Source organism: Sardina pilchardus, chromosome 24 (assembly GCF_963854185.1).
Source record: "Sardina pilchardus chromosome 24, fSarPil1.1, whole genome shotgun sequence".
NCBI lineage: Eukaryota > Metazoa > Chordata > Actinopteri > Clupeiformes > Clupeidae > Sardina > Sardina pilchardus.
Genome location: NC_085017.1, coordinates 25,696,896 through 25,719,629, shown reverse-complemented (window position 1 = coordinate 25,719,629; position 22,734 = coordinate 25,696,896). Strand labels below are relative to the sequence as shown.

The following is a 22,734-nucleotide window of genomic DNA, read 5'->3' as shown; positions in this document are numbered from 1 at the left end:
ACTTTGGAGTGTGTCTGTGTTCGGCTGTGTCAGATGAAAATTGCCGTCGACAAGCAGTCAAACCCTGACATTGTCACGCAGAAAATCCCTGGGAGTTTTTACCAGCGAGAACAGAGACTTATGCCGTGCATTTGTCCCGCCACATGTCGACACCTATAAGTCAGCGAAGGCTAGCTAAGGTAGCTAGCTAGCCACATAGCACCTATCTAAATGGCGGATCCCAGATAGAGTGAACCGAGTAGAGGAATGGAAGAGCGGGGTGGTGATCCAGGGCTACAGACACCGGTGAAGAGGCTCTGATGAGGCGAAAGTAAAGGTGAGAGTGAAGACGGACGGACCGAGGCAGCCTGCCACTGCTTAGCCTTCCCGCTGCCTTCTCGCCATGAAAAGAGGTGAGAAATACCGTTGCGTTCCTGCCGTTGTTAGCAACGTGTATCTGCATTCAGGGTTCAAAGCATGACAAATGTTACGTTAGCGTGAACACCGCAACTGCAGCCAAGCCAGCGGGTTGGTGTGTTTCTTAGCTTGGCTTACCTGATAACTTCTTATTGCTACCACAAAAAGTTGAATATTTCATTCTCTCATGCAATGTGAGGCACTAAACCCCTATGCACGCACGAATTTGAACGTAACGTTAACTTAACGAGAATGCACCTCTTATGTTTGCATGAGTTGGGGAGATGATCCAGAAGTGTTAGCTCCGTTAGCCAGTCAGATGGCTAAAACAGAGAGTCTGTTGGGGAAACCCCTACGATACCTCCCGCGGCTTTCTTTAAGCTCTCAGTCTCGTTCGACCTGATCTCGGTGACATTAATGCCATTCTTTATCGCCTTCGACTGCTTCCATCCCAACGTCCCCTCACACAACGCCACGTCAGTCACTTAGCTGCAGCCTGCTCGTTAGCTAGCATAAGGTAGATCACAACTGCCCGCTGCCTGGGTACTTTTAGGGGTATAGGAAAACTCGGAAACTTAATCTGTTGTGCTGAAAGTAATTCAGCCAGCTGAGCAACATTATTTATTTTGGTGGTTGGTAGTAAGTTGATTTTGTTAAGTTGTACAGTATCACTTCATGTACTCATGGAGTTGTGCAAACTGCAGAGCTTCAGAAGTTTGCTCAGAAAAAGTAATGAACTTTGATCCTTTGTTACTACCGGAATGACCTACCACACAGATACACGTTTCAGAAAGGGAGAGACGGAGGAGGGTAGGACAATTTTAGGTTTTCCTGCCCTGTTGTTGACTACAGCAACTTTCTTTCCTCCTCTCCGACTTTTCTGTTCATTGAATGCTGACCAGCGACGTTTGGGCGGAAGGGGAGAAACATGAAGGAGCAGTCGTTGCCCAGTTCAGGTAGTATGGATCAGTGATCCTGTTATTGTATGATGTCTGGTGTTAAGCCCACCTTCTGTCCTACCTCTCTTGAATATCCCAGACACCCGATTGCAATCACCTACTCATACGTGGTTGGATCAGGTAAAAAACTATACTGATGTGGCGGATTGTTGACTTTACATAGACAAAGACGATTTGGTGCGTCTTTGAACATGGCCTAATCTCAATTTGTATCTGTCTTTCCTTCCCCCAAACCATTTGTGTGTGTATGCGCTGCTTTAATGAGTTGTTGGTCAGTGTTTTCCAAGCCAGTTGTATCTAAAGTAGATGAGAGTGCGTGTCTCATTTCTCCGAGCATGTGTTTTTGATGTAGCCTGATGTCGGCTCTGTGTGAGAGACTGTTTTATGAGGATGTTTTCTTCAAGGTAATTATAGCCGTGTGCTGATAACCACACTCTCGGAACATGGTCAACATTCCCCTCCTGGCTGTTACACAACAAGTGTATAGCATTGATGAACGTTTGCGTTGCGTTTGTAGCTATGTAAACATAGCCTGCCCTGTCAAATAGTCTTGTCTGGTGTGTGTGAGTAAGGGGCAGCTGTAGGTTATTGAGCTGCTAATAAAGGGCAGTAGTCCATCAGTTCAGCTTGCTAACTGGATTGTGCAGCTTTAGCGCATCCGATGCATTCAGCAGATTAGTGTTGTTATTATTATCACCTTCAAGTGTCCCACACCTTGGGGTTGGGCTGAAGCCTCTTTCAGCAGATTTGGGCGTCCCGTCATCTGCTTACGCTCCGCTTCTTCTTCGCCTTATTGTTTTTCCTTATTGTTTTTCCCTTTTGTTTTCTTTGTGTTTCATTGTGTCCTCCTGGTCTCCTTCTTGTTCTTTCCCCTGCTCTCAGCCTTCTTCATGTCTACCGGGCACATGTTTTGAGACCGAGTACAGAATCTGTCAATAACAGAGTCAGTGTTTTCTTACCACACACACCACTGCTCGTCTTTCTTGTCATTTTGTTGTCAGGGGACCAGCCAGATGGTTCATTTTCTGACAGACATGGATTGATGTTTAGTTTGAAGTTTACAGCTATTGTGATGACAGGACTGTCACACTGGACACCAATGCTAATGGTTTTGTTAAAGTGACACTGAGTTTACTTAATTCAGAGAAGGCGAGCTTTCTGACTCCTTGTCCAGAAAAGTAGGGGACACAGACGCCAGTGGAACGTGCAATCAAATCACTAACCGCTCAAAGTAAAATCTCAATATGAGGCCTGTAGCAGTCACGTTATGGAAAAGATTTTAAAATACAGTAAACCATTTTTTGTTGTTTCTAAGGGAGTTTTTTTTGTTCTGTGTTGCTCTGTTGTGAGACAGACCCAAATGCCAGGCAGGAAAGGTGGATTTTTCTCAGTGGGAGAAGGTAGTGGTGGATGACCTAATGCAGTATGGTTGGCTATTCCACCGCTTTAGCCAAAAGGAGCTGTTTTTAGCATGATCCATTCAGACAGAATCGTGTAAGTAGTCTCTCTGCTGAAGAATGTGCTGAGCTTGCATTTTCTCTACCCAGCTGTAGGGATGCCAGTGTGGAGCTCTGGCTCTCTAGACTCCATAGTGTGTGTGTGTGTGTGTGTGTGTGTGTGTGTGTGTGTGTGTGTGTGTGTGTGTGTGTGTGTGTGTGTGTGTGTGTACGTGTCTCCTGGGTGTGTGTCTTTCTGCTTCTGTTTATTTAGGCAGTGAAGCCAGTCATGATTATGAGTTCGGTTTTAGGTTTGAATGTTATCAGACAAAATGCCTTGTGCCTCCGCTGCTGTGCGCCAGCTCCCTTTGAGTTAGCTGACACTGACGGGTCATGTCCTGTTTTTTTGGCAAGAGGGGAAAGCGCCTACTTTGTAGCCTTTTATGAGTGGTGAAAGACCAACAGGAAGTCTGCTCGTTCCATGTTTCCTGTAGAGGAGTTGTATATTGTTTCTGGCCTGTCAGCAATTAGAGCATCTCAGCTCCATAACTTCTGTTATCACAAAGACTGACATTGTAACTGAATAACAACCAGTGAACAGGTCTACTGGATTAAGTTTGTCTGCAGTAAGTTAAATAGTTTTAATGATTTTTCCATCACAGAGCCAGAGTTGGTCTGTTGTAGTTTGGGTTTGTGTAAACATGGTTGTCCGAAATTGGTTGTTTGTCACATGAGTTAAGGCTGGGATGTTAAATGTGCTAGATATTAGTTCCGTTTACAGTAAGCTTGTTTGTTTAGCAAACAGTATGCTATGTTATTCTGCTCGAGTTTTGCTTTTGAAGTTATTGCAGTGTGTGGGACCTTGGGCCCCACAGAGAATCGAGAGCATGTTTTGCATTGACATGCACCACTGCCACTGTGGTCATGGCACCTTCTCATTACGCTCCTTTAATCTACCCTGACGAGATGAAAGGCTTTGCTGTTTAGTCTAGTCCTAACCATGCCTCCATCCAGCCTAGCTAATCTACCTCTCACCATCTCTACCAATCTTGCTAGGTAGCCCCACTATTTCAGTTCAAAGTCCCGTCTAGTTCTTTGTGCACAGGATAGCCTATGCTATAAGGACAATGTTTAATCCCCCCCCCCCCTCCCCCCGTTTCTATTTTGTCTGTTCTGTTTTATCTCGCTTTGTCTGGTCTGTCTTTGTCTCAGTCAAGGCCCTCAAGTTATTCCCCCTGTTAGAGACGTCATGTTGGCCCCTAGTTCTCTGTGGTTTGAGCTCCCTTGATCTATGGGCTGTATGATGGTAGAAGTTTGGATTTTTGTTCTTGGTACTGTTGTTTGTGATTGTCTAGTCTGACATCTTTTTTCTTTCTCTTTCTTTGTCCCTCTTTCTCCCGCTCTCTTGCAGTTTGTTCCTCCCTGCACTCCCTGATGTGGTGTCACTGGGCCATGTTGCGTAAGAGAGGATCACTCATCCTGTGTGGAGCTTTCCTATTCGTCGCCTGGAATGCTTTGCTCCTCCTCTTCCTGTGGGGTCGTCCACCCATGGGTCGACTGGGTGAGGGAGGCGGCGCCGAACCAGGGGGCAGGGAGGAGTGGGGCATGCGAAAAGGCAAAGCGGGCGGGTCCAACCTGGCCGGAGAGGTGATCCGACTGGCCGAGGAGGTGGAGTCAGAGTTGGAGACCCAGAAGAAGCTCCTGAAGCAGATCCAGAGTCATCGATCGCTATGGGAACAGCAGAAAGAGGTGGAGAAGAGAGGGTCTGAGCAAGACGGGAAGCGGAGAGCACTGCCTCCGCAGGTGCCCCAGAACCCCCAACCACACAAGCCAATTCAGCCAGTTGCCAGCCCACAGCCCAACCACAAACCCATAGAGAAGGAGGAGAACAACGAACTTCCCGCGGAGAACGAAGGGGACCCCACCTCGTCCAACCCCGAGACGGTCATCCCCATCCTGGTCATCGCCTGTGACCGGGTGACCGTCAGGAGGAGTCTGGACAAGCTCATCCAGTACCGCCCCTCGCCCGCGCTCTACCCAATCATAGTCAGTCAGGACTGTGGTCACGCAGAGACGGCTCGCGTCATTGGCTCCTATGGTAGTCAGGTGATGCACATCAGTCAGCCCGACCTCGCGGACATTCCAGTGCGGCCGGAACACAGGAAGTTCCAGGGCTACTACAAGATTGCCCGCCACTACCACTGGGCCCTGAACCAGGTCTTCAACAGGCTGGGCCATTCCACCGTGGTCATTGTGGAGGACGACTTGGAGGTGAGGTTATGTATTGACTGTATTTTAATTGTTATTGTATGTCACTTTTGATACAGGATCCCTAATTAAGTAACACGGAATGGTTGACTTCCTCAATCAACTCTCTCAAGGTCACACTCGCATACTAAATTGCCTTTCAAGAACAGTGGTGAATTATGCTCCCTCCAATCTCCACGTATGTGAAACGAGATGCTACAGTGTTCTCTGGATACCGGGGATAAAAGCTTTGTGTGTGTCAGAGGAAGACAGGCTTTCAAGCTCAGGTTGATGTGCGAGTGTTTGAAGACTCTCCAGTGAGGGGCTGCCTCTGAGGGGGCTGTCACCCAGAGGGAGCGCGGGGGCCTGCGCCTACCCCCACCATCGCTGCAGCTCTTCACACACGTCTTCAAAGTCTGGAGCTTTGAGTGCTCTTCCTGCGCAGGCAGCTCATTGCAGAGGCTCCAGGCCAGGGTTCAGTGGTTGAGGGCCTGGACCATTCTGGAGTCGGGAGCCTAGGAGAGTGAGATGCAGCAGCTTGTCTCTGACACATTTGATGTTTTTCTGTCTGCACAGTCGGTAGAACTGTGCTGGTTTTTCAGTTGGCCGACTCACTAGTGTCCCGATTGATTAAACACCCACTCTAGCACTGACAGGTTGAGGTTAGTATCCAGTTATATAAGCCCCATCTGAAGTGGTGTGACAGTTGATGTGTAATTGAGTCTTTCAAACGTTCTTCTTGCCAATATCATTTATTTCGAAAACAATTTGAAGTGACCTAAGTGCTTTGAATGGTGTGTGTGCAGTAGATTCTCTTCTCTTTAACTGTTCGCTACACTCATGGCCCAAAGCACCAATATCCCACCCCCACACATGCGCCAGGAAAGGAGCTACATTCCACTTACTCATGTGACTAGCATGAGACTCGATGTACATGCAAGTACAACTAAGATCACTGTCTTTGTGCTTTCATAGCATAAATAAATGATTACACAGTTATGAGAATTCAGCAAAAAAAACTGTGGAACTGTACTCAGTGTGTTGAAAATATGGTTATGGAGATGTGAAATTAGTCTTATCAAACGCTGTGCGTTTTGGTAAGAGTCGAGTGTGACTCTTGACCTAGAGGCGGGTGTGTTTTGAGATTGAGAAACTGCACCTTCTCTGTCTCTTGGTGTTCAAGTGTATGATTAGTGTTCTGTCTGTGGTAGATATCAGAGGTGTGGTCTGTGGTCATAGGCCCAATTCACACCAAAGATCCGCAACAAGACAAACCCGTTGCAGAAGGAGTTGCAGCCGCGGTGTGAATGAAATGTCGCCCGTCGTTGCAAGCATTCAACGTGTCTAGTCGCAGTTGCAAGGTTTTAGAACGTCGCAGCTCATCTCATCGCAAATCTTTGTTTTGAACCCCCCTTCAGAGAGAGTGTTTATATACAAGTTGTGTGTCATTGTATTCATTGTGGACTGAACCCTATTACGAACCCCATAGGTGGTAAGCTTCATTGTAAACAGGGCTTTTTCAAATGGATTGGGGCAATCAATCCGCTTAGCCTGCTGATTGGCTTGTCAAAAGTCTGGCGGGACAGAGCTCTTCTCTTCTGAGTTTCCATGCTAGCATCCCAGCTGAGCTTTAGTGTGACAGTGCCAAGTTAACAGAGGGACCATCCCAGAGGGGTATTTCACAAAAGCAGAATTAAGACATCCAAGATAATCGATAAAGCCAGGTTTGACATAGCGTTCTCTAGTCATCCTTGCTAAACTCGTTTCACTAACGCCAATCCAGGATGAACAGGAGCGTCTATGTCAAGCCAGGTGTAAGTTATTCGGGATGTGTGCGCGTTCTCGTTTCTCCCCCAAATAACTCACGGTTGGAATAAAAAAGACGCAAACATAGCGTCTTGCACACAAAGTTAACAACCGCTTTTAATATAGACAACAACGAGGTAAAGTTTTACTTTTTTTGGATGGGGAATCATGATTATTTCTGTTACGTAGCGGGAGTAGGTGTGGCAGACCAACTGAATGCAAATTTACGTATGCACCCACGTGTGAGAGCTTCCTTGTCTCGGCACGCAACGTCATGGAAAGCGCTTGCCTCCGCAAAGATGCACAAAGTATGACTATATAGCCTATATCTTTACTCTGTCTTTAAACCAAATTAGTTGAAAACACCTTCGAAATATGTCCCCTCCACTTCCAATCAACTACTACAGTAGGCTATTCATCAAACGTCAGTCAAAAAAAGATGCTAACAACGATTTTGTAATTAATTATAAGGCCACCATAATTTAAATGATATCTAAATGGTATTGGGCAGACATTCTGTTGTGTTTTGCGAGTAAATGCAAGTAGCAAATAGTATATAAAATGGAATACAGCTCTTTCAAAAATCGCATGCAGGTCTGATTTGAATGACAGCTAGCTGAACCAATCAGATAATGTAATTACCATTAGAATTAACTTATCTTGGCTGTTAGCCTGGTCGGGAGCAGGCTAGCTTCAGAGAATAAATTCCCATGGCAACTTATGTAGCATCTCTTTTGTGAAACCGAGTCAAGGGTAAGTTCATCCAGGATAACCAAAAAATCCCGGCTTAATCCCTTATCTAGGTTTTGTGAAATACCCCTCAGAGGGCTAGCTCACAGCTCACTCACTTTTCACTCTGTTAGGCTACACTCCTCTCTCTGGCTTCTGCCCTCCCTGTGACCTTAGTGAGGAGTGTGTGTGTGAGTGTTTGCATGAGTATGAGTGCATATGTTTATGCATGAGGGCATGATTAAGTGTGTGCGTGTGTGTGTGTGTGTGTGTTTGTGTATGCTAAAGGGTCCCGAGGAGGGAGAGTTGTGACCGGTGTGGCGGATGAGTTTTTTTAATCCCTGCAGTTAATCCCGCGGACAGCTGTAATCTCAGCATGCTGCCCAGATTAGCACATTTAGACCATCAGATTAGCCGCGCTGGCACAGAAGGATCGAGAAGAGCGACTCCACTGGAGTGAAGACCCTAATGGCCTCTCCAGATCCTGAGTACGCACGCACGCACGCACCCACAGAAGCACCACTAGCTGGACTTGCACAGGTCCGAGGGGGAGCGATCACTTGTGGCTTCGAGGGACACATGAGCCTCCCCCTGAAAGGCCCCATAGGCATCATCTCATGGAACTGAGGAAATTAACTTTAAGTTAATGATGCACTATTGATGGATGCTTTTTAATATGAATGGCCCTGTGGGCCAGACTGTTGTGATTACTGACAAAGTCTTTAGTACCTTTAATACTCCACTAGAGAGTATACTCATAGTTTTAAGCACTGAGGTTGAGAACATATATTTGATGCATTCCCTTAATTAAGAATGTCCCTTGAAGTAATCCAAAAGTGTGTTTATTTAACACATTGCTGTGTTTGCTAGTTCTTTCTCTCTTCTCACTGTCAGTGGAATAGTGAAATATTGTTGAACTCATTGACAAACTGAGAGACCCTCAGAAAAGAAATAAAACAAACAAAAGTAAACCTGGTTTAATACAACTGTTAAAGCGACACTGAAAATTATTGTGGCTTACATTCTTCACACTCCCTCATTTGCAGAGAGACCAGAAACGCCACATTGTTTCCACAGACTCAGACGAGGACAAATAGTCCAAGTCTCAATGTTATCATATCCTCCCTCATTTTGTAGTTAAGACCGCTGGCTTGGAAAGAGGCTGTTTGTCAGCCGTTGTTTGTGAGGCTGGCAGCGAACAGTGCTCAGCACGGTGTGAAATACCACAAGGGAATTATGTCGTTAGATGCCCCCCCTGAGAATTCTCGCCTGTGTGTCGTGAACTTTTGTGACCTCCCTTTGACGCGTTCTCCAGAGACAAGTCTTCACAGGGTTCCCCCCTCTATTCTTCTGTCCACTTCCCCTCCCTGTCCCCCTCTCACACACTCTTTTTCCCCCTTCTCCCTTCTCTCAAGGTGATTTTGAATACTTGGGGCCGTTCTCATTCGTCTTTTAAATCTATCCTCCCTTCCTTCCTTCCTCGGTCCTCCAAGGCTCGTTCCCACTGATCTATAAAGCACACTGGATAGACTATCCCATTGTTGCCACCCCATCATTCTTGATCTAGATCGGTGGGAACGAGGACCGAGGAAGGAAGGGAGGATAGATAAAAAGACCAATGAGAAGAGCCTTTGGAAGCGTTCTCCAGGGACAAGTCCAGGGACCCCCCCCCCCACTCTATTCTTCTGTCTACTTCCTCTCCCTGTCCTCCTCTCACACACACCTATTTTTCTTTCTCCCTTCTCTCGCTAGGTGGCACCAGACTTCTTTGAGTACTTCCGTGCTCTCCACCCTTACCTGCGCTCGGACCCGACCCTGTGGTGCGTCTCCGCCTGGAATGACAACGGCCGGGACGGGTCGGTGGACCCTGGCCGGCCGGACCTGCTCTACCGGACCGACTTCTTCCCGGGCCTGGGCTGGATGCTCCTCAAGGAGATGTGGGACGAGCTGGAGCCCAAGTGGCCCAAGGCCTTCTGGGACGACTGGATGCGTCAGCCGGAGCAGCGACGGGATCGCTCGTGCGTGCGGCCCGAGATCTCGCGCACCATCACGTTCGGCCGCAAGGGCGTGAGCCTGGGCCAGTTCTTTGACCAGTACCTGCGCTACATCAAGCTCAACACTGAATTTGTGCCTTTCACCAAACGGGACCTGTCCTACCTGGTCAGGGAGCGATACAACGAGGACTTTATCAAGGAGGTGTACGGCGCCCCCCAGGTGAAACTGGAGGAAGTGCACGGGGGCAGCCTAAAGGGGGCGGGCCCCTTCCGCGTGCAGTACTCCAGCCGGGACAGCTTCAAGGCGCTGGCGCGCAGCCTGGGCGTCATGGACGACCTCAAGTCGGGGGTCCCGCGGGCGGGCTACAGGGGCGTGGTCAGCTTCATGTCCCGTGGCCGCAGGCTCTACCTAGCACCCCCCGAAGGCTGGACTCACTACGACACGAGCTGGAGCTGAGGGGGGGTGGGGGGGGGGGGGGGGGGGATGGGGGGTTAGGATAAATATCTATGACGAAGGACATGTTGTTTATGGACCTCAGAGCAGAGAAGCGCCTCTCAAACCAAAGAGAACAGAAGTAGAGACTATCGGTGACTAATATAAGTGGTGTGATGAAGTATAAAAGTGTATGAAACCGAGCAGAGGTGATGGGGCCTGGAGTCGGGTATGTGTCCACAGGCAAATATCGGAAAAATTGTCTGATGGCATTACTAGAAACCAGTGTGTCCTGAAAACTGATAGGAGATAAGATGAGAAGAGGTGTGTGTGTGTGTGTGAGAGAGAGAGAGTCACTTGTACCTCCTCAGGCTCTCTGTCTCTTCTGTAGGTCAAATCAGTTCTGGTGGAACAGCAGTTGTTTTTTCAGATACTCTTGTCAGCGGTGGGGCCTCTTTTGCCTTTTGTGAAAAGGGGAGCACAGTTCTCCTGAGGCCCTCCCCTAACACTAACCCGACACACTGGGAAGACCCCCAGCTGGATTTGAGCAGTTTAGATCAAATAGTAAATATTATTATAAGTCAACTTATGATTATAAAATAATGATTATTGTTTATTTTTGATTAATGTATTGGGGACAGAAAGAAACTTTTTTTTTTTTTAAATATCAAAAAAAAAAAAGAAAAAAAAAACCACCCAGGCCCTTTTGATAAAGGCTGCTCTGATTGGTGCAAGGAGGAGGCAGGCTCATCACCCTCATGCATCGTCTGTGACGTCATGCCGGTGTCAGTAAACCAGCTTCATGTCCAAACCGGCACTTGGTGAATTCCCATTACATTCAGAAAAAAGCTAATAAATGTTGGTTTGTTGCAAAACCAATGGCTATTGTTACTCTACGTTATTTTTTCAATCCACCGGATGATTACGTGAGTTGATGGTATTGAGAGATAAATGGTAATATAATTCTATATGTACTGTACCGAGATTTTGAGAGAAGTGTGATTGGTTCAGAAGTCGCTCTGATGACATGTAAAACCACTGCCTGACATGTTTATAACTTTAATACATTGAGAATAAAATCCACTATTTTGATATTTGTCTAATGCCGATACTCCCAAGGTGTGTGTATCTTGTCTATGCCTTGCTCTTATGTCTCACAGAGGGAATGTGTGTTTAATGTCTTGAATGTTTCATGCAGATTCAGGACAAAGCTTTCAAACCATACTCGGAGGGGTTTAAAAACTGTCCCTTACCTCTGACATTCGTGACTAGACTTCCTGTTTATATCTCTTGTCTTCCTGTCCCGGAAAGTCATGGTGCTGATTAATGGTGAATGAGTTCCTTTACTCACATTTGCGTCGCTAAAAATGTGCCTATGAGGGCAGAGGTTTGTTATGTTTGGATCGAGTCCAAACTCCAGTTACATGGCTTGGAACCTTAAGGTGTTCTAAATCACGTGCACATGTTGAGTTAATGGGACCTAATACACAAAACGTTCCCATACTTGGGAGGTATCTTCTGACTGGTATTGGTTGACGCACATGTCAGTGTCGCAGTGCAGGCAATACAGATGGTATACATACTGACTGCTTCAGTGATGCAGTAACATTTCACTGTTTCAACAGACACTGAGGTGGTCTACATGAACAGATGTATATTTTTGGGTTATCAGTCGACATAAAGTGTTTACAAAAGATTGTGTAGAACTCTAAATGTAGACACACTAATATGGAAGAATAAAAAAAAAAACTTTTTTGAGACCTGCCTCGAAACCTTTGGACAGTACTGTTTGTCACCAAGAGTCAATCCTTTCCCAGAAAACTCCACTCCAGGTTTTTATACAGTCACTGTAGGAACACAGCTGCCAGGCGGTTTTCATTAAAGCAGTGTCAACAGACTGAGATTGCATCGCACAATAAGCATTGCGACACATTTAGACAAAACAAACACTTTTTATTTGTGTCAAGAAAGTGACGCATGCCACAAGCCACAGGTACTACAAATGAGATTATATCACCTGCCACCAGTGTCTACCACACGTACATAACTAGAACATTTTGGAAACATCTGAAAGTAATAAAAAAAACTGGAATGGAAAAAAAAAACTGAAAAAAAAGCCTCTCGGCTCGTAACAGATATATTCCACAATAAACGGAAGTAGCACATCATGGCTGAAGCACATCACTCGGAACTCATGGTTCAGCAAAGGGAACCTAAAAGAAGCCTACGTCACTACGGCCAAAAAACTCGAGGGGGAAAACTGGTGGTTGCACCCTGCTTGGCCAGGTTCTGGCTAACACTGAAGTCTGATCCTTTCATATAGAGTTAGTATCTGGATAACAGTCAGAGCTCGTGCCACTCTGCGTACGTCTCCTTGTTGTCCTCGTTGTTGTTCATCGGCTCTGCTCAACTACAAGACAGAAAAGAAAGAGAGACAGCCATGTGTTTATTATTATCACTTGTATTTGTTTATTTTGATTTTGAGCACCGTCAGCCCCATTATTTGAGGGCTCAGAGTAGAGGGTCTATGGGTGCCTCTCATTCGTGTTTTCATGCATCCTCCCTTCCTCGGTCCTTGTTCCCACTGATCTAGATAAAGAATGATGGGCCGGCAACAATGGGATATGGGGCAGCCGTGGCCTACTGGTCAGGGCTTTGGGCTTGTAACCGGAGGGTTGCCGACCAGTCCACGGCTGAAGTGCCGTTGAGCAAGGCACCTAACCCCTCACTGCTCCCCGAGCGCCGCTGGTTGGGCAGGCAGCTCACTGCTCTGGGTTAGTGTGTGATTCACCTCACTGTGTGTTCACTGTGTACTGTGTGTGTTCACTAATTCGGTTTAAATTGGGTTAAATGCAGAGAACGAATTTCCCTCACGGGATCAAAAAAGGATATATACTTATATACTATACTGGATAGTCTATCCAGTGTTGGTTATAGATCAGTGGGAAAGAGCCTGGAGGACCGAGGATCAAGGAGAGAGGTCGAGAGGCACCCCATGACTCAAACTGGCTGCCTGAGTGAGTATCTCCAGAGTGGTACTACTTACTGTAGGTGGAGATGTCGATCTCTTCGGGCAGTTCACTGATGTTGACTTCAAAGCGGTCCTGCACGTCGTTCAGGATGCGGGCATCGTTCTCGTCAGACACAAATGTGATGGCCAGACCCTTCGTCCCGAATCGGCCCGCGCGTGCCACCTAGGCAACGAGACATTGATGATTCATTAATGCAGCGGGAAGGTGTGTGTGTGTGTGTGTGTGTGTGTGTGTGTGTGTGTGTGTGCGTGTGTGTGTGTGAAGGTATGTGCTGCTTCTCCACATGTGAAGTTCCTAACGGAAAAATAAAGTTCTTTGAATTGATTGGAGAGACAAACAAAGACGAATTTGAAAGGTACAGCTGACCGAGGCAAAGCAAACTAAGGCTTCATGTGTCATTCAGAGTTCTTATATGAACTACGTGCTGGTCGGTGAGAGGATGCTCACCCTATGCAAGTATGTGTCCGAGTCCTCTGGCATGTCATAGTTGAAGGCGATGTTGACCCTCTCGATGTCCATCCCGCGGCCAAAGAGATTAGTGGCCACCAGGATCCTCCGCTGGAAGTCTTTAAACTGCTGGTAGCGGGACAGCCTGCAACGACCAACACTGCGTTAACCAGGGGCGATCATCCCGGGCTCAGAAAGTAAAAGTCCTGCCAAGTACTTGATCCAACCATTTTAGTGAACCATCTCATCTTAATTAGCTGCCAGGTAGATCAGATAATTAGTGATATCGCCTGTGTTAAATGCACAGGTAGAAAGATTATATGGCAGGACTTTTACTCTCTGGAACCAGGAATGTCCGCCTCTGGCGTTAACCCGTTATGCCTGCTCTGCGGAAACGCACCCCGGCCTTTTGTCACACACTACAGGTTTGACTGGTGCTAAATGTCAGACTACCGACTGCGTGTCTACTGTATGTTTAATGCTTGTATTTGTAGAGACGGGTGCGCACAGCCAAAGTATGTCGTAACTGCTGCCAGACAACACATGTCAGAGAGAGAGAGGGAGACGGTCTTCACACGGTATATGGGCTCCAAGAAATAATAATAAAATAATAATTATTATACTTTATATATTCTGAAAAAAGGCAACGTGTCGATCTCAAAAGATCTTCATCAGTCTCCCTCTCTCTATGTTAACCACTGCGCCTCAGGCTTTGTAATCACACACCTCTCCTCCTGTGGCATCCCCCGGTGGATGGCAATAGCTGGGAAATTCTGCTCCACCAGCAGCTGAGCTAGAGCAATGCAACGCTGCACCGACTTCACGAAGATCACCACCTAACCAATCACAAAGACATGCGTGTATGTATGCGTACACACACACACGCACACGCACACGCACACGCACACGCACACGCACACGCAATCAGATGCAACACATCCATACATGCACAGGGACTTACCCCACAAAACGGTGCCATTATAACATGCATACCAAATTCACTGGCCATGAATCTACATAGCTTAAAGCGAGGGACATTTCTGTGCCTGAATTTACCATTGTTATATGTAATAAAATATATATAGGTGATATATGTAATAAAATCGTCAGTCCCAGGCCATGCCTGAATTCCGGCTGAGAACGTTACATTATGGATATGGATAATATTAGGCACTTGAGCCTCAGAATATTCCATCTTAAGACCACAGAGCTCCTCTAGGTGGCCCAGTCCTGCTTCTGTCTCCGTCCCCCATGTGTTCTCCAGCCTCAACTGGCGCTTGCCGCTGTACCTGGTTGAACTCGAGCACGTCAAGCAGGTCAAAGAGCTTCCTGTTCTTCTCGTTGTCCTTGAGCTTGACGTAGTACTGCTGCAGGCCGTGCAGCGTCAGCTTCGTCTCGTCGTCCACAAAGACCTCCATGGGCTGGACCGGCCGAGGGTCGGGGGTGGGCGGAGGGAGGAGAGGAGGAAGAGGAGGAGGAGGAGGAGGAAGTGGAGGAAGGGAAAAGAGGAGGAGAAGGTGGTTGCAGTTGAAGGGGTGTTGGTTGGGTGTGAAAAGTGAGGAGTGTGGAACAGTGTCAGGACAGCGATAGATAGATAGATAGAGAGAGAGATAGATAGATAGAGAGAGAGAGGTAGGGAGGGAGAGAGAGAGGGGAGGAAGAGGAGGAGGAGGAAGAAAAGCAGCATAGGGAAGAGGCCAGGAGACGACAGGAAAGGGAAATGAGAAAGAAAGAGAGAGGGGATGGGAGTTAGACACACCCTCCCCTCCCATCCCATACACACACACACACACACACACACACGCACGCACACACGCACGCACACACGCACGCACGCACACACACACACATACATCTATGTACGCACAAACACACATGCATCCACACACCCAAACACACACATGCCTATTCATCCACAGACACACCACACATCCATGCACCTACACATGCAGACTGACCCACACAGTCACTCACACTCTCCTTGATGCATCTACTCTGCACTACTTCACAACTACAGATCTATCTGGGTGAGAGATGCAACCAACCACACCACTCTCTTGACACAGACACACACACACTCTCTCTCTCTTATCTATTCTTCAAAGCACTTGATTTAGCAATGCATGAACAGGCTTTTAATGATAATCTAGAGTGAGTAGCACTACAAGTCACACTAATTTGTACTCCAGTGTGATGATAAGTGAATATGTTTTCTGCCTAATTAGCGTAATTTCAGCAGATGAAAGGTTGTTTAAAAGGCCCATCCACTGTCCATAACCAATGTGGCAGTTTTCCAGTGGTTAGCATAGCAGCTCTGTCCATTATCATTGCTGAATAAGGCTAATGTCACTTACCTCAGGGGCAACTATCCCAAAACCATGTCTGCAGCCTGACCCAAAATCCTACAGGTCACTGATCCTACCCCCTCCATCTCAGACCCTGTCTACGTGTCACTAGTCTGACCCCACAGCTCTGAACAGCAGCTGACTGGTCTCTGGTCTGTCTGTCACTCCAAGTCTTTAGCTCAGCCACCCCCCACCCCACCCACCCCCCATCCTGGACTGAGATCAGTGTGTCAGTCACTATATTGTGTCTGGGGACATCTACTGGGTCGCCACACCCACTGACTGTCTAGACCTTCTCTCAGGGGCAAGTGGGCTCCCTTCCCTGGCTACCCCGACTGCTTTTACTCACCCTCCTGACCCCAGCTCCTCACAGCCGCCTAAGGGCTGCTCATGGACGGCCTTGGCTGGCCAGGGCCCGCTGATGTCTGGGAAACGTACATGGGATGCCCTTGTGTGTATGCTTCTGTATGTGGGTTGGGAGGTGAAGGTGTGCTTTTGCAACCAAGATTGGTACTGATTGGGTTGTCATTTTGCTTCGCAGAGATTTAAATTGATAATATTTGTTTGTATTCTATAACTGCTTCGTAACATTTCAACAGAATTGCGTTGTTTTTATCCATTTACACGTTATGCGACAGGTTTGCTGTTCCTTTATCGCTTGCTTGACAGAAGACGTTACTTCTGTTAATTCTGGACCGCGGTTCTCTCCCTGTCTTACTTTGACCTTTCGTCCCTCCCGAAACGGTCTTCCGCTGCTCTGCTCCCCCTAATCTCTCTCTTTCCCTCTCACCCGCGCAATCTCTCATTTCGACATTTATCTCGTGTTGCGTTCGTATACATGGCCCATTTCTCTAATAACAGGTATGGTGGCATTGGCGTTTCTTTGCAAACACACCACTTCCCCATCTTCCCTCCGATCCGTTTGGTACGGCAGTCGACTCTGTGCGGTTATAATACTCCGGATTTTTCACATCGAACGCTCAGTGACACGCTGGGACTTCCTGGCGATTTGTGATGCCATAGACTTCACAGACCTCATGAAGGTCACTGGCTATTTAGAACGGTTGTCTCCCCATACATCCTAGAGGGGGATTTTGATCGCTGCGTGGTCTGTTGTTATGTTAGCACGATTTCTATCTTTCCAGTGAAGGACAAACCCTGGCCTCCAGCTTCCGAAGCGGGAAGACTTGGAGACTGAGATCCATCAGCAGGCTTAGGCTGCTTTGGTAGCGATTACGTTTAGATTATTTTTGTTTTGGTCTGCCAAATGGTCAGGTTCTGTCAGGAACATTTGAGCCACAAACCAACTGTGAACATGCGGGTTCAACTATCTAAGCAGTGGCTGTGTTGTTTGAACGTGTGGCCATCGAAACGAGCGGGAGGCCAAACTGGTGGCTCTGCAAATTGTGCAGCTAACCTCACGGACGAACGCTATAGCCACCATCACCCGGCGGTGCTGGTGGATTCATTCACTGAGTATGCGTTTCTGTGATCTTTCAGTGAGGACACCGAGGTCACACTACGCGATCAGCCAGGCGAAGGAACCCTGCCCCGTCTTGTGTTTAGGGTGGAGTTGGTCAGCGGGCATGACCACAGCAGACTGGATGGGCGGTGCGGAAGGAGGAGCTTAATTACATCTTGCATGAACTTCCTGCAGACAGGGCGGATCTCTTTGCTGAGGGTGGCGCTGAACATCATCACTTGCTTCTCGTGGGGAGTCATGCGGAAGATCTCCTGCACATCACGACGCATGTCTGGAAAGAGAAGGAGTTTCCTAAGTCATTTCATTTTACGTGCAAAAAACAACACATCATTTCCTTTCAACCTGAGCTCCTAAACCATCCTTAAATTATGACTACATTCTCTCATTTGTCATTAATATCTTATAACTCTGCAGTCCATTAAATAATTTAAGAAAAGCATATAAGTTCTAAGCCAGTCCCCGAGCCGAGCTGCGAGCAAGTATGTGAGCTGGCAACCCCACCTTGACGTTAATGACAGAGCGTGCTCATTTCACTAGGTAGCTGTGTTCACTAATTCACGGATTGGGATAAATGCAGAGACTGAATGTCTCTCACAGGATCAAAAGAGTATATATACAGATATATAGATATATATAGGTGGTGTACTTCCTGCTAATCAAAACAAACTAAGCGTGTGATCAACTCACCAAGCTGTTCTAGCATCTTGTCACACTCATCCAAGATGAAGTGCTTGATGTGGCGCAGGTTGAGGCTCTTGTTGCGGGAGAGGGCGAGGATGCGCCCTGGCGTGCCCACCACCACGTGGGGACTCTCTCGCTTCAGAACCTCCTCGTCCTTCTTGATGGACAGACCCCCGAAGAACACGGCCACCTAGAGAACGGACAGAGGTGAGACAAGACAGACTCAGGATATAACATGAGTGAGGTATGACAAAGAACTCCAGTCATGGCCAGTTAACAGTAATTATTGGCATAGAAGACAACCAAGAGAATAATGCTACTTTTCTGCATGTGAGTCATTCTATGTCTTTTTATCTATCCTCCCTTTCATTCCTTCCTTCCTCGGTCCTCCGGCTCGTTCCCATTGATCTATAAAAGAATGATGGGTTGGCCACCATGGGATATCCAGTGTTCTTTATAGATCAGTGGGAATGAGCTGAAGGACCGAGGATTGAGGATCGAGAAGAGAGGTTGAGAAAGGGCCTGTGTGTCTACGTGTTTTTAATAATGTCAGTGTAAACTTATCATCTCTTGATTCCACTGTAGGCTAATGGAGGATAGAGACGGTTTCATTATGAGCTGCTATTCAATACTGCAGGCAGCTGCAACCTTTCTATATTTTTTCTGTAACTTTTCAATTAATCATCTGTGCTACAGAATAGCTGTGGCTCACTGAGTTGTGAGACAATGACAAAGTGACAATGCCCTCTGCTGGCTGTACCTTGACAGTGGGCATGTACTTGGAGAAGCGCTCGTACTCTTTGCTGATCTGGAAGGCCAGCTCTCGTGTGTGACACATCACCAGCACTGACACCTACAACAAATCGAAACAGAAGAAAATAATAAACAAAAGGAAGCCTATAAATCAACATGCTGGTGTGCAGAGAGCTGTAAAAACAACTGCAGTTGTTTCAAACGCCGTTTCAGAAATATGACTGGAAGGAAGAACACCTGGTTATAGTTGAATGGGTGGACAGAGACAGACAGAGAGGTCATCACATGAAAACACTCACCTGACCAGTAACCGGCTCCAGCTGCTGCAGTGTGGCCAGTACGAATACGGCTGTCTTCCCCATACCGGACTTGGCCTGGCACAACACATCCATTCCCAAAATGGCCTGGGGAATACACTCATGCTGAACTACGGACACAGAGAGAAGTATAGAGAAAGAGAGAGACAGAATAAGTGATGGAGGAATTAAAGTTAAAATTAGACTGACATTCTATGGACTGAATGCAATTAGGCCTGCACTCACGGTTCAGGGCAGCTTACCTTCAGATGGGTGCTCAAAGCCGCAGTCCACTATGGCCCTCAGCAGTTCTGGCTTCAGCAGAAAGTCCCTGAAGCCGGAGGAGTGGATGGACACATATGAACCCTTTACCGCCGCCTTCTGCATGGACATGGCGTCTCCCGCCCCTCCTCCCAACCCACCATCTCCAACGCCCCCTGCGGTATCCACTTCATCCTCCTCGTAGTCCAAGAGCTCGTTCTCCACATCGTTCTCAGCCATTACGACTGTGAACAACACCAACGGTAACATTTAAAATCTATACAAATCCAATGCAAAAAGACATCAACATGCCCTGTGGAACTTTCCTTGCTCGACTATGATGTGAGGACATCCACCTGCTAACATCACGACTTAATTTGGAATATAGAGGTCCAGGGTTCTCCATTGCGAATGCATATGTTTTAACTTTATACATCAACATTACACACAGCCATCAGTCGGTTGTCAAGGGCTGTCATGTAGTGTCCGAGACAGGCACGATTAGCTAGCTAGCTAACCCCCATCGGCATCATACAGCTCACGTTAACGGCCATGCAAGGTATGAAGACTCCATCTTCCATCACTATACATTCATCGCAAAATATTTCGTCTAAATGAAACTAAATTTATGTTTACTACAAATATTTAGACAAATGCACTGCATAAACTGATGTATTACCTTCAAATTTTGCAGCAAATTGTGTTGGTTGCGTTTCTCTTGATGTGTCGATGTTTGCGTCATCAACACGCGACGCGTTCGTATCGACGAAGGACCTCAGCGTTTTTTTGGGGGTAGTTTCAACTGCCGTCTGTCCGTGTCCACGTGAAAAACAGAAGAGTCTCTGAAAACAAACATAAGGGACAACAGTGGTGAGGACTGACGTGTATCTGATGCATCACTTTGATTAAAGTTACATTTTGTTCAATGTAGGCTAATGTAGAGTCTACAATACAGAAACTGTCGTTTTGTCAGATAAGGGTAAATACTGTCAAAGTCTCTGATGGCCTCGTTTACAAAACGAGTAAGGATCTCTTTCACTTACCTGCCATTAACGTAGGCTACATATTTCACATCACTATTTTTCTGTTGCAGAAATGTCTTGTTTTGGCGGAGATCCAAACTTTTGCCCAGAATGTGGAAATGTGCTCCCTTTACCAGGGGCACCAGATACTATTACATGTCCTCGCTGTGCCTTTATTATCCCTGTTCGGGGTGAGTGGTGATGGATGTGTGTCTGTGCTTTTTACTGCAACGTTTTGAAGATTTATCCTGAAACAGTAAAGAATCAAAATGCCATCAGTCCTCTATGAGTTCCTGAAGCTGTCATATAACTTCTCTTTCAGAATTAGCAGATCAAGTCATAACGTCGTCTGTAGTGTTCAACCCATTAGAACCCATGGTCAGCACTGGAGAGAGTGAGGAAGATTCTGAGCTAAAAGGCCCAGTGGTAAGCATGACAACTAGCATTTTATGAAATTATATCTTACATGACTGTAGGCCAAATTACTTATTAACAACTTGATAGTAGGCTACTGTACAGTAAGGTCAGATATCAGGTCAAACAGACACCATGGACTCACATTTTTATGTCTCCAATCAGCCCTCTTTCTTATGACTGACTATTGTATGAAACTTTCAGCCCGATATCTTATTTTGCTGAGACATGCCTTTTGAATTATGGATAGATATACACAGCGGTACCCCCTTATGTTACCCAATATGTTGAAAATTGACGAAATGGGAAATTTCTTCATTGTGTTACTTTAAAGGTGCAGTCAGGGATTTTACGCGATTTCAAGCACATAACATTTATTGTCACATTTAGCAATCATCTCCCCATGACTGCTAGCTGCCCATTCCATGATTACACTGTTAAAAAAAAAAAAAAAAAAAACCCGGTCTCTGTAGACAGCCCAGGCTCTGAGAACAGGAAACAAACAAAGTTTCAGTCATCATTCTCATTGTATTGTAGTTTAGTCAGAAGCCATGGCCTTCTTATTTTTTATTCAAGGCAGTTACTGTAGCACCTCAGTATCTTCTTAGAGATACTTGTTGCTCTCTCTCCCTGTCGATTTAGGGCTGATTTGTGGTATATGGATATGGAAAATGTAGTTGTGTTGTAAAAAGGTATTTGGGAAAAATGCTTTAGTACAGAGTAGATTACTGGCTCAAAAACATACCCGAGAGTAATGAGTAGGAGTGCAGTTTTAAAAAGGAATGTGAAGAGTGCTTGTTCCTTGAAAAAAATACTTTTTTTACTCGTGTGTTATAAGTAGTTGCATTACTAACCACTCCAGGGAGTGAGAATGAAGATCAGCTATTAGGTACTCAAGGTTATGAGGTCATACCTGTCATAATGTTCTCCCTCAATATCTCATCTGTATTGTATTCATCGTATTGTGTTGTTTAGTTGATACCAAAAATAAGTTTTTCTGCAGTTGTGGTTTGTTTTGATCAATAGGACATGATGGTGGCTAAAACAGGAATTCTAATCTGAGTTTTAAATCTACGCATGGCACTACCTCAGTATGCACATATTCAGCAAAAAGTTATGGTTTGTTCAGAAAGCAGAGGAATATATATAAAGTGATGCTCATTCTGGCATTTGGTGCTTTGGCTGTGTGTATCCAAAATTGAAAAGGCAGCAACAAAATATGACATCAGACATTTTTTAAACGACAAGCCATAATACAAGGGGGGTTGTTTTAGATTAAAATGAGCAATGATTCTGAGACCATGATGTTGAATCCAATAATGTTGTGTTGAATTGATATGGAATAATCCGTAATTTGTGCATCTCACAATTTTTTAATGCAGGCCGATATTGACACACTTGATTCCCTTTTCCTTATTTCCCTTTCACTCCCAGATTGACAGGCGGTGTTCCAGATGTAACAAAGAAGGAATGGTATACCACACACGTCAGATGAGGTCAGCTGATGAAGGGCAGACTGTCTTCTTCACTTGTATACATTGCAGGTAAATTTTGCAGCTTCTGTATACATTGAGACACACATCTCTAAGAAAATTTAACTTTACTATGGAAGTACATTAATTAACCGAATGTTCTATGATTTTATTACAGATACCAGGAGAAAGAAGACTCTTAATGGAACAGAATATTGTTACAATGGAGCGTAAATTGTATGAATATATAATCAAACTATTTGAATTTGTGAAGTGAAGTTTAAAGGATTTTCTTTTAACATAGATATACACTGTGTAACTCAGTCCAACACATTTGCTCTGCTGATGTAAATGTTGCTTCATGATAATGCTGGTAAACAAGTCATTATAATAATGATGGATTCAGCAATAAACTAAATATTGTATTACCTTGTATTTAACTGTTCATTATTCTGGGTGCACCTCAGTCATGACTATAAAAGTTTGGGTTTCTCACAGATTAAAACAAACTGGTCAACGTAAAGTTAA

General features: G+C 46.0%; 3 protein-coding genes across 5 annotated transcripts; 2 read left to right on the top strand and 1 right to left on the bottom strand.

Annotated features, from left to right (window-relative positions):
* Nucleotide 1: 1 nt before the first annotated feature.
* Nucleotides 2–10,024, top strand: mgat1b (alpha-1,3-mannosyl-glycoprotein 2-beta-N-acetylglucosaminyltransferase b). Of its 3 annotated transcripts, none has more exons than XM_062529164.1 (3): nt 2–392; nt 4,203–5,062; nt 9,326–10,024. In XM_062529164.1, the coding sequence occupies exons 1-3, from the start codon at nt 383–385 to the stop codon at nt 10,022–10,024; spliced, it is 1,569 nt and encodes a 522-aa protein (XP_062385148.1). In that variant the 5' UTR covers nt 2–382. The 3 variants fall into 3 exon arrangements, with proteins under 3 accessions (XP_062385148.1, XP_062385147.1, XP_062385149.1); XM_062529163.1 differs by lacking the exon at nt 2–392 and adding an exon at nt 917–1,352; XM_062529165.1 differs by lacking the exon at nt 2–392 and adding an exon at nt 1,405–2,849.
* Nucleotides 10,025–11,932: 1,908 nt separating this feature from the next.
* ddx39b (DEAD (Asp-Glu-Ala-Asp) box polypeptide 39B) lies at nt 11,933–20,085 on the bottom strand. Its single transcript, XM_062529166.1, has 11 exons — nt 19,978–20,085; nt 19,301–19,543; nt 19,041–19,168; nt 18,749–18,841; nt 17,995–18,178; nt 17,460–17,578; nt 14,769–14,900; nt 14,206–14,315; nt 13,480–13,624; nt 13,047–13,194; nt 11,933–12,410 (listed from the first exon to the last, which is right to left on the bottom strand). Exons 2-11 carry the CDS (start codon nt 19,536–19,538, stop codon nt 12,394–12,396), a joined length of 1,314 nt encoding a protein of 437 aa, XP_062385150.1. The 5' UTR covers nt 19,539–19,543; nt 19,978–20,085; the 3' UTR covers nt 11,933–12,393.
* Nucleotides 20,041–22,641, top strand: polr1h (RNA polymerase I subunit H). The gene is made up of 5 exons (XM_062529168.1): nt 20,041–20,168; nt 20,392–20,511; nt 20,643–20,746; nt 22,169–22,278; nt 22,385–22,641. The coding sequence occupies exons 2-5, from the start codon at nt 20,394–20,396 to the stop codon at nt 22,407–22,409; spliced, it is 357 nt and encodes a 118-aa protein (XP_062385152.1). The 5' UTR covers nt 20,041–20,168; nt 20,392–20,393; the 3' UTR covers nt 22,410–22,641.
* Nucleotides 22,642–22,734: the final 93 nt, after the last annotated feature.

Excerpts from the sequence above, each read along its gene's own strand:
- mgat1b (XM_062529163.1), top strand. The coding sequence starts at position 1,325 with ATGAAGGAGCAGTCGTTGCCCAGTTCAG. Across the intron at positions 1,353-4,202 it reads GCAGTCGTTGCCCAGTTCAG|TTTGTTCCTCCCTGCACTCC; the intron begins GTAGTATGGATC and ends GCTCTCTTGCAG. Across the intron at positions 5,063-9,325 it reads TTGTGGAGGACGACTTGGAG|GTGGCACCAGACTTCTTTGA; the intron begins GTGAGGTTATGT and ends TTCTCTCGCTAG.
- ddx39b (XM_062529166.1), bottom strand. The coding sequence starts at position 19,538 with ATGGCTGAGAACGATGTGGAGAACGAGCTCTTGGACTACGAGGAGGAT. Across the intron at positions 17,579-17,994 it reads CAAGATGCTAGAACAGCTTG|ACATGCGTCGTGATGTGCAG; the intron begins GTGAGTTGATCA and ends TTCTCTTTCCAG. Across the intron at positions 13,195-13,479 it reads CGGACACATACTTGCATAGG|GTGGCACGCGCGGGCCGATT; the intron begins GTGAGCATCCTC and ends CTCGTTGCCTAG.
- polr1h (XM_062529168.1), top strand. The coding sequence starts at position 20,394 with ATGTCTTGTTTTGGCGGAGATCCAAACTTTTGCCCAGAATGTGGAAAT. Across the intron at positions 20,512-20,642 it reads CTTTATTATCCCTGTTCGGG|AATTAGCAGATCAAGTCATA; the intron begins GTGAGTGGTGAT and ends CTTCTCTTTCAG. Across the intron at positions 20,747-22,168 it reads CTGAGCTAAAAGGCCCAGTG|ATTGACAGGCGGTGTTCCAG; the intron begins GTAAGCATGACA and ends TTTCACTCCCAG.